The sequence below is a fragment of the Tenrec ecaudatus genome, chromosome 6 (genome assembly GCF_050624435.1).
Source record: "Tenrec ecaudatus isolate mTenEca1 chromosome 6, mTenEca1.hap1, whole genome shotgun sequence".
Classification (NCBI taxonomy): Eukaryota; Metazoa; Chordata; class Mammalia; order Afrosoricida; family Tenrecidae; genus Tenrec; species Tenrec ecaudatus.
Window position 1 is genome coordinate 12,279,219 of NC_134535.1, and position 12,997 is coordinate 12,292,215.

Sequence of the window (12,997 nt, forward strand, 5' to 3'; positions counted from 1 at the left end):
TTTGATGATGCTCTCAGATAAGTTGAAGTGAAGTCACACCAGGTTAAGGTGGGTCCTCATCCTACATGAGTCATGCCCTGATAAAAAGTGCAGAACAGACTGAGAGAGACACAGGGGAAGAGAGCCTGTGACATCCAAGTGACAAGGTATCTGCAGGCAAGCAGTGCCTGAGGCCACCCGAAGCTGGAAGAAGGGAACTTTCAGAGTCAGCAGGGCTCTGCTGATGCCCGGAGTTCAGACTTGTAGCCTGAGACTGAAAGGGGCCATGTCTGCTGTTTCAAGCCACCCCCTTGGTGGTACTTTGCGCTGGGAGCCCCAGGAGATACCAGGTCCTCCTCCATCACCAGGGGTGCCTGGGCCCTCCCCACTCCAGGCCTGCAGCCCAACCACCATCACTCTGAGCCCAGCCTCTGTCGCTCCTGGTGCCTGAACTCCATGGTGTCCCTGTCTGCCCTCTGTTCACCTCTGTGTGGCCATCCTGTGGCCTTGGACTGGGGGACCGTGATGGGGAGGCGAGGCCATCTTCATTGTCACTATTTATTTACCGGCTCCTTCCTGCTCGCTCACCTAGTCCTGGCCACATGGCACCTGCCTGGAGCCCCCAGTCCACCTAGGGGTAGGATGCCCCAAACACAGGCGGGGGGTGAAAACTGGTGCCGCATAGCCCCTTGGGGCATGGAAGTGTGAGTTGGGCTTGGGGAGCCGGTGGTCCTTGGAGATGGAATTGGGACTTTGCCCACTGGGATGGGGAGTGGAGTCAGCCTGGAGAAGGCATGGAGATGCTGAAGAGTTCTCTGGAGGGGCTGGGTGCACAGAAGGTGGGGCAGTCCCGGCAGGAAGGGCCTTGGGAGTGGGGGTGGGGGGGAAGAGATGATGGAGTACCCCCAGGCCCTCTTGCTGGCTCTGTCCCAGTCCTTTGGAGAAAGGGGTGGCCCCAGTGCCTCTGATCCAGGGCAAGACCTTGCCCTAGAGATTTTCATAGACCAGGCCCAGTTCCTCATCATTGTTGGCTCTGGGGAACTCCTTCTGGAAGACAAAGAGAAAGAAAACTAGATGCAGCAGAGGAGGAACCTGCCACCACGGTGACCCTCAGGCAGATGGATGGATGGCTATGTGTCCACTGTTGCAGGGAGGCCTGCCTGTGGTCCCTAACACCCTAGGGAAACAACTCTCATTTCCTCCCAATCTCATCTCCCTCCATTCTGCCCCTATGTCTGTCCTCAGTTCCCCTCCCCTGCCTGCCTCAGGGTCTCTCCACATGCGGTTCCCTCGGTCTGGAAGCTCTCCCCAGCTGTTCCCTGGTCCCCCTCACCCATCCCCACCCCCTGTGGGACTCAGCATCCCCGAGAGGCCCCCACCCCCCTTCACACCAGGTGCAGATGTCTACATGTTCCCAGGCTCCCAGAGACAGGGATGTGCCTAGGCCCTGCTGAGGTGGCTCAGACAGCCTCGGGGTTCCAGAGTGGGGAAGCTCCAGTGAGACTCGGGGCAAAGTCTAGAAAGGGCTTCAAGAAGGGGCGATTCAGCCAACTGAGCCAGGCTGTCCTTGGGGAAGGGGCACATCCAGCCCTCCAACCCCTCCTAGCCCTTCTTAGGAGCTGTGGGCCCACCCAGCAGGCACAGGCTCCTTCCTGTAGGACTTAAGAAACCTTTGCACTTGGTGGTGCCAGCTTGGATGCAAGTAATTGAACTTGAAGCATCTGATGTGGGGTGGGGTGGGGGTGGGGGCGGGGTGGCTGGATTCACAGGAAAGCGTCATTTTCCACGCTAAGGATCCCAAGGTTTACACGAGAGTGTGCACCTGAGTGAGCCTCCCAAGTCCCCTCTTCCAGATACCGGCAGGTCCCTCCCTGGAGCCCTGGCCTAGCCGGGTGGGCTGACACCAGGCCAGCCCCAGCCTGCGGGGGTGCCAGCAGCGTGGCACTCCCACCTGCATGGCCAGTGCAGATGCTGGACGTGTAGACATCATTGCTCACACAGCCAGGGCGCCCGCCGGGACCCTAGCCTCCACCCTCTCCGTACAACATCCAACCCTCACGGTCAAGCCCAGGAGGAACCGCGAGGAGACTCGGGCACAGAGAGGTGAGGTCATTTGGCCAGGGCTGCCCAGCTGCGCACTGGGGTCTCAAAGCCGCCAGTCTAGCTGCCTGCTCTTCCATTCTGGGCCAGGCGCCAGGATCTGGATTCAGCTCAGAAGCTGGTGGGCCACGCCCACAGTCCTCTTGAAGTCCCACGTGGTAGAGGGAGAGCTTGAGGGTCAGAGGGGCTCCTGGAGGAGCCTGGCTTGAGCTGGCTGCCCGCCCCCTGCCCTGAGTACCTGGGAGAGAGGGCTTCTCGCCGAGGGTGTGCTGCTGGCCTCGCTCTCGATGAAGGCGTAGACTTGTGTATCACGGTGCTGCAGGGACTGTGGAGGACAGGCAAGGCGGGGCAGTGCCCACCAGTCAGTACCTGGACCTTGACTGTGGGCCTCCCAGGGGCCTCAGAGGCAGGCAGAGCCCCTGGGACACAGGCTGGAAGCAGACGCCTGCCCCACCGAGCACAGCATGTCAGCTATATGTGCTCTTTTCTCTTGGGGTCACCCTGACCCTTGTCCAGTGCCAGCTCCTAACTGTGCCGCTACCAGCTCCCTCCACCCACCCAGCAGTCTCCAGGAGCACCTGTGCTCGGCCCTGCTGGGATCTGTCCCAGCTTCCACCTGTGGCAAGAGAAAGGGCTTGGGCCCTTCTCTGCCTAACCGGAGGTCCTTAACCCCCAGCCATGACACCTGCGGCCATTGATTCACCAGGACACACACACACACACACACACACACACACACACACACACACGGCATCCCCCTCACTCCCTGGTTCCCGGTCCCCAGTCTTGTGAGGCTCCCATCCACTCATCTACCCACACCCTCGGCCAGTGGTTCTCAATCTTCCTAATGCTGTGACCTTTTCATACAGTTCCTCATGTGGTGGGGACACCCCCAACCATAAAATTATTTTTGTTGCTACTTCATCACAGTAATTCTGCTAATGTGATGACTCAGGTGACCCCTGTGAAAGGGTCATTTGACCCCAAAAGGGGTCGCGACCCACAGGTTGAGAACCACTGCTCTAGACTTCCACAGACTCCCCCAGCCCAGCCCAGGAGGCCCTTGGCGCTCTTGGTGTCCAAGTCGCCTCTTCCTTCTCCGGCCACGGCATCCTGCTGGAGGGTCTGGAGTCCAGCCTGGCCTCTCAGGCATGCCACCTCCCACTTTCCATGCACCCACTGCAGTCAGTGGTCCCGAGGCCCCAAGGCCCCACTCAGTCCCCAGCACCCACTCTCTGACCATAGCCTAGCCCCAGCCTCCTCCCGGGAAGGCAGTGAAGAGGTGAGCCTGGTGGGGTTTGGGCGGGCAGGACCACACTCCTGGCACTGGAAGAGGAAGACCAGTTCTGCCTTCCAACAACCTCTCCCCCCACCCTCACCTCGTCCCCCAGAGACAGAAGCACCTGGAGGGCAGGGCCGGGTCTGGTTTGTCACCAGGTTCCTGTACCAAACCTGTGCCCTGTCTGCACAGAGTGAACAGCATCTAGGGGCCTGGGGAGAGGGCTCTGCACCCTCATGGGTGGGTCTCAGGCTGATCAGAGGCCACCTGAATGCAGAAAGGACCAGGTGAAGTCAGACAAGGCTGGGTTCCACCCGGCTTGGACACAGCCAGGCCTGCACCACCCCTGCTTAACCCTCTCTGGGCTCAGCGTCCTCCTCTCCCTTGCAGGCTCCATGCAGGATTAAATGAGATGCTGTACAGGGAGCCCCCAGCACAGGGTCTGGCAAATAGAAAGCGCCAAGCCCGCAGCTGCTGGATGATCATCTAGGGAGGGTGGTGTCTCCCTCCCCTCTGCGGGCACAGCCAGACACCCGCCCCCACCTTCAGAGCCTGCTGGGCTCGGGGTTCCATGTTGGGGTGGCCGGAGCAGCGCTCACTGCCAGCCTGAGCAAGAGGCAGGAACCTCCTTTCGTGTGTACATGTCATATGGATGCCGGCTGGTTGCCAAGGAGGCGGTTTCCCCGGCAACAGGCAAGCAGGGCTTGGAGGAGGCTGGAGAGACAGGTGGTGCTCAGAGACACGAGGAGGGAGGGGAGGCAGGAGGGAGGCGCCCAGAGGCAGCCGGGCATGAAAACCCATGTAATCAACCATTTGGCGCTGGGGAGACCCTCACGTCAAGGGCATCAGACTCGGGAATGTTGAGGCAGCCTGGGGACCAGCTCAAGGGGCCTTCTGTGCCAGAAGGAGGGTGCGTCTTGGGAGAGGGGTTCCCCGCCTGCCTCTGTGTAGGAAGAGGAGCAGGAGCTTCTCAAGGAGGGGCCCCATTTCCAATGGAGGAAGACTTGAGGGCCTGCCCCCTTTGTGTCTACTGAATGCCAGCTCCACCCACCCACCCAAGCCTGGCACACAGGCGGGGGGGTGCTCAGGGAAGTGGGCCCACCCTTGAAGGGTGGGCCCTGAGCGACACATTTTCCCAAAGGAAGAGAATGGTCCCTAGGCTGGAGTCTGGGGAGGGAAGGGAGTAGGGGGGAGTGGAGAGGGTGTCAAGTTCCGGCTGGAGTCCCTCCCTCACATAGGAGCCCAAACAGACCCGGAGGTGTCTGAGGCCACACAATCCTTGGTGGCAGGGCCAAGGCTGGGTCAAAGGCCTCCTGCCCCGCTGTTGAGTGTTCCCAGCCTGTGGCCAGGGGAGAGGAGGAGGGGCAGCTTTCCTCCTGCAGGGCTGTGATGCTCTGACTCAGCTGGCCTGGTGGCCTGGCGTGGGGAGAGAGGGCGGAGAGCAGGGAGGCTGTGGGGCTGCTGCTTGTCACCAATTAGCAGCTGCTGAGTGACGCTGGTGGCAGGTCCTGCCCTGTGGAGCTGCATTTCTTTTCCGGGTGTGACCTGCGTTCTTGGCTGAGACACAAGGTGCAAGCCTTGTCAACAGGACCCCCGTGGAGGCGCTAAGCTAGGTCCTCCTAGTGGGGGGGTGATCCCCTCACTAGGAGCGAGGATGCAACGAGGTGCCCAGGCCTCAGCGTGGACTGTCCGTGGGGCTAGGCTGGGCCTGAGGTTGGGCTGGGCCTGGGGCTGACCTGGAGCTGACATGGGCTGGGCTGGAAGGCGGCCAAGGAGCCCTGGTGGTGTAGTGGCTACACATTAGACTGCTAACATCAAGGTTGACAGTTTGAAACCACCGGCCGCTCCGAGGGAGAAGAGCTTGCTGCTCCCGTGAACAGTTACAGTCTGGGGAACACAGGACAGTTCTACCCTGTCCTGTGGTGTTCCTGTGAGTCAGCAGCGATTCAATGACAGCGAAAGCTGGCCCCGGGGAGAAAGATGAAGCTGTAAGGACTCACAGTTACAGAAACGCTAAGAAGCAGTTCTACAATGCCCCCTGAGATTGATATGAGTCAGAATTGACTTGATAGCAAAGGGAATAGGATGGGCTGGGTCTGGGTCTGGGTCTGGGACTGGGCCTGGGGCTGAGGCTGGGTCTGGGGCTGAGGCTGGGGCTGAGGCTGAGGCTGGGTCTGGGGCTGAGGCTGGGGCTGAGGCTGGGACTGGGGCTGGGGTTGGGGCTGAGGCTGAGATTTGGCCTGGGGCTGGGGCTGAGGCTGGGGCTGGGACTGGGGCTGGGAGGGCTCTGAGTCCGGTTGGGCTGATCTGAGAGACCCCCTGGAGAAGGATCCCCAGTCCTAGGCTGAGGGCACCGCTTGTCTGAAGAACAGAGATAACAGAGCGGGGGGGAGCTGCAGCAGGTGCTGTGTGCCATATCAGCAAAAGAGCCATGGCTGAGAGAGGAGTTGGTAGCTGCAATGAGGAGCAGTAGGGACTGGAGGCTCAGAGCAAGAAAGAGGGTGCTGATGAGTCAGGCAGAGGCTGGGGACATGCTATAGGAGAATGCCCACCCCAAAGCAGTGCCCTGTCTGCCTGGCACGGGCCCCAAAGAGCCCCAGGCACCGTGGAAGATAAGAAGACTCCACTCAAACATCGCCCTTCAACCGTAAGCACTAACTGAGAGTGGGGCTCAAGACCAGAATGCAACAAAGGTGGAAGATGGCTCTGCAGGTCTTGGATTGATGCAGAAAAGGGAGCCAGGGGTTGGTGGGGTGGAGAGGTTGGAGGGCTGTGCTGGGAAGGGCCTGTCTGAGGAGAGAGCAGAAGGAGAGGGGGCAGCCCTATGGCTAGCCCAGGCAGAGGGACAGTCAGGACCCAGGGCCTGTGGCAGAGCTTTCTGGAATGTTGGGGGAACACCCAAGAGGCCAGTTTGACTGGAACAAAGACATGTGGGGATAGAAAGGGAGGGCATGTGGCCAGAGAGCTCTTGGTGGCTACTGTCAGGGACGGGAACTTGGAGGGCTGCAGTGGTTGTGAGAATGGGCTTTGCAGATCTCCAACGACCAGGAGCAGAATTGCCCAGAGGCCTGAATTATTGACTTGGAAATCCATTTCCACTTTTGTTCCAAGGCCATATTCCACACTGGCTGAGCAGCCAGGAAAGTGTCTGGGGACCCCCAGGGCTTCCCTGGTGACAGGCTAGACCACTTGGCTGGACCTGTCTTCTCTCAGCCCTTCCAGTTCAGCCCGGCATCCCAGTATGACAGTGCTCCCAGATGGCCCCAGCACCCTCTCAATCTTCTCTCACTTGTGAGATTTCCTTAATAAAATCACCTCACACTGGAACTCGAAGGACCTAGATTAACCAAGGGCATTGGGCAACAAGAGCCACGGCTTGCCCATGGTTTTACAGGATCTCTTTGGCTGCCATGGGATGGAGTCCAGGCTGTGGGAATGAGGCTTAAATCTGGCCAACCATGAGGGTCTACCAGTACAAAACCAGGGTCAGCCTTCGTGAGCTGAGAAGGGGCCAGGCCCTGGGTGGGTTCTGAGACAAGATTCGTTAACGGATTAAAAAATGGGGAGGCTCAGCACGCCCTCCTAAAAAGCATTTCAAAAGGGATCAAGGACTTAAACGTGAAAACTCCAATCATCAAACTCATGGAAGAAAGCGGAGGGCTCTGGCTGGGGGGCATGGTGTGGGGAGAAGGGCTATCAGATCTGAGGGCAAAGGCACGAGCCACTGAAAACCAACCAGGTCAGGACAGGAGGACCTCATGAAAGCGCTCTGCTGCTGGTCATCCAAAGAGGACTTTATGGGAAAGTGGAAAGGCAGCCTGCAGACTGGGAGGAACCAGTCAGGGTCAATGTCAAAGAGAATATTCAAATCGCCAATAGGCACATGAAATGATAGTCAACAGCACAACAGCCTTAGCCAGTCACCAAACCCAATCCCCCGGCCTTGGAATCTGATTCAGAGCACCTGTAGGACAGGCTGGAAGTCCTTAGAGACTCAGATGGCCACGTAGCTAGGGAACCCCTGCACAGACCAAGAATACATCAGAAACCCACTGCCCAATCAGAAACCAGCTCACCGTGACCCGATGACGCACAGTAGAACTGCTCCTTAGGGTTTCTGGGACTGTCAACCTCTACAGAGGCAGAGGGCCTCATGTCTGTCCCCCAGACTGACTGGTGGGTTTGTGAATCACCTAATGCTTCACCCACAGCGCCCTTGGGCTCCTCTCAGACAGGAAAGACAGGCAAGAGAGGCCAGGCCACTTCGAAAGAGTCAGGTTCTAGGAAATCTTGGAGAAACGCTAGGTCTCTGGAGGGAGATGTGAGTCCCAGATAAAGATCTTGAGATGGAAGAGACCTTCACCTGTTTGGAAATTGTTTGTATATGGGGCTCGGGCCACAGGAACAATTGTGAGCATGGCCCAGGACCGGGCGGGGTTTGGTTCTGTTGTGCCCAGGTCGCTGCCACTCAAGGGGCACCACCACCACCACCACCACCACGCGTAATGATGCCGCCTTCACTCTGTCTTTCCGAGACCTTCCAGTGAGCAAAGCAATCAACTAGGCTTTGAACCCCTATCTCTCTAGCATTCCCCAAACCACGCTCTTCTCCCAGATTGAAGTGTGCTATTTTCTTCTTTTTTTCTCATGTTACAGTATAGAGTGAGCATTTTCCATATGAAATAAAAAGCAAAATTTATCATAACTAGGAGGAGAAATAGATAAATCTATAATTATGATGACAGGCTTTAACTCTCTTCTCCTATCAACTGATAAGACAGGCAAAATAATATATGTCGGCAAAATAATAGAGTCGATTATGTCCGCTCCCCTCCCCGCCAAAAAATGGGTTCACTTGACTGGGCCCTGAGCCTCAGGATTATGTCATTATCTTCCATCTTGTGATGATATAATTATTCAAGTGCAGTAGGGTATATGCATTGGGCTGCTAACCGAGAGAGGTTGACAGTTCGAAACCACCAATTGCTCCAAGGGAGAAAAATGAGGCTTTCTGCTCCTGTAAAAAGTGCCAGTCTCAGAAAACCCACAGGGCCAGTTGTAGTCTGCCCTTCCTCCTAAGTTGTTAGCCAACGGAAAGAAAGCCTTCCCCTAGAGCCAGTGCCCCAACGTGCACTTCTAGCCTCCTCAGATGTGAGAGACTACATTTCTGCACCGTGGTATTTCTGTTATCGTAGCGCTAGATAAATAAAACTGCAAGGATATGGTACATTTGAACAACCTGATCAAGAAACTTGACCTGGTTAGCATATCTAGAACATTCACGCAACCATCCACAACGCAAGGTCTTTCAAGTGCACGTGGGCTATAACTGGGCCAGAAAGCCAGGTACACAGATCTCAAAGGACTGAAATCATGCGTGTGATCTCAGCATAGTCTCGGATAACCGAGACATTTGTTCTTGCTGTGGTCAGGGCCGGAGGCATCTGCTCGACTCACGGCGGCCCTGTGCTCAACTGAATGAAACACTGCCCGGTCCTACACCACCCACAGCTGTTGAGCCCACGGTGGCAGCCACTGGGTGAGCCCATCTCCCTGACAGTCTCGGTCTTTTTCAATGGCCTTCTAGTTGACCAAGCGTGATGTCCCTTTCTAGGGACTGGTCTCTCCCAATAACATCTCCAAAGGGTGTGAGCCTAAGTCTCAGCATCCTTGCTTCCAAGGAGCATTCTGGCAGATTTGTGGGTTCTTCTGTTCAGCCCAGGGGACTTCAATATTCTTCCCCAACGCCGTCATCATTCAAGGCGCTGGTTCTCCTGAGCCGCCATCTCCCTTATCAGTTGCCTAGCTTCTGCATGCCTAGCCATCAGGCGATTGGAAATCCCGTGCCTTGGAATTGGGTCAGGAACGCCTTAGTGCTCAAAGTGACCTCCTTCCTAACTCGCACTTTAAAGCAGCCCTGTGCAGCCCAGTTGCCCGATACGATTCACCATGGGATCTGTTGTCTGCTGCGTCCATCAGCGTTGATTGTAGACGCCAGGAAAATGAAATCACGGACAAGGTCAATCCTATTGCGTTAATCTTGCAAATAGAAGCGGCACGATGCCATCATCATTGTCAAAGAGAATCGTTAAGATCTATGCCCAAGTGCAGCTCTGCCAGTGTGTTAGTCCAGGTAGACCAGAGAAACAAATCCAGGGAGACTCCTATGTGTCTATAGGAAAGAGCTTTCTATCCAAGAGCAATTGAATATTGAGAAAACATCCCAGCCCAGTCCAGAGCAAGTCCACAAGTCCAATATTAGCCCATATGTCCGATACCAATCTATAAAGTCCTCTTCAGACTCACGAAACACATGCAATGATGCCAAATGCAGGAAGATCATAGGCCAGTGGGTGGGACGTCTTGTGGATCCACTGGCGTTGTAAGCATCTCAGTAATGGCAGAGGTCTCCACGTGGCTTCTCCAGTTCCCAGGGCATGGAGTTTTTCAGCGTAGTGCCCTGTGTCTTGTCAGTAGAGATTCTCTCAGAGAGTGAGCAGAGAGACCCCTGCCTCCATGGAGAAAATACCAGAGTTCTCAGAATCCTTAGGAGGCCATTCCCACACAGAGATCTCATTGCCCTACAACCCCAGGCTAGACTCCACCCCTACATTCTTAATCCTCAAAATGATACCAGATTATGTAACTACCACAGTCAGTGATCAGAGAATGCCCATACCCTTATTAGGAAGACCAGTTAATATTATTAGTAAACATATCCACCAACCACTAAGGCTAAAGACAAGTAAATGAAAGACTTTACTGACTTCTGCAGTCTGACATGGAACAAACACACCACCAAAAGATACCGATAACCCTTGGTGACTGGGACACAAAAGTCAGAAACAAAGGGTTGGATGCTGGTGATGGACATGACGCTGGAGATGATCTGGTAGGATTTTGCAAAACCAGAGATTTAGTCATACAAATACCCTTGTTTCAACAACATAGACAGCAACTGTACATGTGAGTCTGGCTGGATGAAATATGCAGGGATTAACTCAATGACATCTGGGGGAAGACATAATCGAGATGCTCAGTATCGTCAATCAGAAGAAGGCCAGGGGCAAAAAAAAAAAAAGGAAAGAATAAAGCTTTCATAATATAAGCTTTGAAAAATAAAAATGCCAGGGGCTGACGATGGAGCACACTTGCTCATGTGCAAGTTGAAATTGAAACTGAACAGCAAAACCAAACAAAGCCACGAGTCGACGGGGGCTCAAGTCCAACCTTGAGCACTTCCCACCTGCCTTTGGAGACCAACTCAAAAATGGGTTTGATGCCCTGAGCACTAATGACCGAAGACCAGATGATTTGTGTGCGATGGTGCCAAGGACACTCACTGTGCTGTCTTACTTCGTGTTCTCTGATTTACCTTCCTAGTCTCTATTATCCGTTATAATGGCATCCAGACACTCACAGATAAAACTCATGATTAGAGGGTGTATTGAAAGAAGTGATCCAGTTGTAATGGCAGTGAGAAATGCTTGGGGTTGAGTTGTTTATCAGGACATTGTACAGAGTTTCAGATCTGCTAGTAAAGGAGTAATGGTGTACAATGGGGTACCCCCAAAGAACCAGATTGCACCAGGTGGATCAGAGTTTTCATAGTAGTACACACACACACACACACACACACACACACACACCCCAGAATTGCACCGGGTGGATCAGAGTTTTCATAGTAGTACACACACACACACGCACACACACACACACCCCAGAATTGCACCGGGTGGATCAGAGTTTTCATAGTAGTACACACGCACACACATGCACACACACACACACACACACCCCAGAATTGCACCGGGTGGATCAGAGTTTTCATAGTAGTACACACACACACACACACACACACACACACCCCAGAATTGCACCGGGTGGATCAGAGTTTTCATAGTAGTATGCACGCACACACACACATACCCCAGAATTGCACTGGGTGGATCAGAGTTTTCATAGTAGTACACACACACACATGCACACACCAGAATTGCACTGGGTGGATCAGAGTTTTCATAGTAGTACACACACACCCCAGAATTGTACCGGGTGGATCCGAGTTTTCATGGTAGTATGCATACACACACACACACACACACACACACACACACACACACACACACCTAGGTGAACATCAAGCAACTTGCTCTGAGTTGGCACACCCAGTGGTGTCACCTGGGAAGGTTCTCTCTGGTCACAGTGAATTTTTTCATGAACGCAGTTTTGCTAGGACTTTGTGTTTTGTGATGGCTGATTTAAGAGAACAGTGTGCAGCTGTGAAATTTTGTTTCCTGCTCAGGAAAACTGCTGCAGAAACTGTTGTGGTGTTGAATAAAGCTTACAAGGACAGCACTATGGGAAAAACTCAAGTGTATAAGTGGTTTTCTCGTTTCAAAAAAGGTAAAGTGTTGATTGATGATAAACCTTGTTCTGGACGTCCATCAACTGCCCAAACCGATGAAAATGTTGACTTATGGTGCATTTGGAATTTGTTCCATGAGGTCAGACTTTTAATCAAGCTTTCTAATTAGAGGTTCTGTAAAGAATGTGTAACGGTATGTGACAAAAAGGTCTGATTTGTGGCACATGGGAGACTGGTTTTGCCACCACAACAATGCACCTGCTCATGCAGCCAACTGAGTGGCCAGTTTTTGGCAAGAAAAACCACCTTGCCTCTCTTGCCCCACTCACTTTATTCATCTGACCTTGCTCTGTGAAACTTCTTTTTGTTTCCTCAAATGCAGAAGCACATGCAAGGACAGCGATTTGATGACGTAGACGAGGAGAAGAAAAAAAAATAAAACGAGGGAGGTGCTGTCGGCCATCCAAATAGATGAGTTTTTAAAATGTTATCAAGAATGGAATCACAGATTTGACAAACGTATTAAGTATAATGGAGAGTACTTTGAAGGTGATAAGGTTGTTTTATAAAATAAATTAAATATACAGCTTTGGAGAAAATGTGTTTTTTTGGGGGGGGGGATACCCCCTTGTATTCCACTCTGCTGTAAGCCTCAACCCAAAGACATTCAACTTAAGCTCAGCAAACCCAGTTCTCAGAATTAAGTGTCCAGAAGCCCCCTACTCCAGGAATCCTCAGCCTGAAGGCACTCAGCTCCAGTGCAGTGGGTCAGCAAGCCCAACTTTCCCAAATAAGTGCCCAGAGCCACCCCATTCTGTAAGTCTACTCCTTACATAAAAGCACCCAGCTTAACTTAATCCATGAGTTAGAAAACCCAGCACACTGTTCCAAGCTCTGGGTCCTGGTTCTGCTGATGCTTCACTGATGCGATAGATGAAATCTGGATCCAGGAGATTCACTGTGAAGAGATCTCGGGTCCAGAGGATGCTCCTGGCTCTTGCTCATAATGAGATCCCTCCTCCTGCTTCCCAGAGGGCTCATCTTATACAAAGCAGAATGGCACTCCAGAGAATCCTATTTGCAATTACTCACAGGTAACGCTCAGTACCTCCCCCCACCCCAATCTTCTTACCACAGCCTTGCAGGGAAAGGTCCGTTGGGGAGAGTTAGAGACTTTGGCCAGAAGGGCCACAGTAAATAATTCACTGCCCCTGCAGACATCCACGAAGACAGTAAAAGATGATCTTTAAAAGACAGAAAAGACCAAAATT

The 12,997-nt window shown here is 53.7% G+C and overlaps 1 protein-coding gene across 1 annotated transcript in view; it reads right to left on the minus strand.

Annotated features, from left to right (window-relative positions):
* Positions 1-966: 966 nt before the first annotated feature.
* Positions 967-12,997, minus strand: part of NFAM1 (NFAT activating protein with ITAM motif 1) — a 28,072-nt gene continuing 16,041 nt past the window's right edge. Inside the window, exons 6-7 of the mRNA XM_075552628.1 lie at positions 2,318-2,404; positions 967-1,026 (exon numbers count right to left, since the gene is read on the minus strand). Coding sequence (XP_075408743.1) covers positions 967-1,026; positions 2,318-2,404 — 147 coding nt within the window. The remainder of the gene's footprint in view (positions 1,027-2,317; positions 2,405-12,997) is intronic.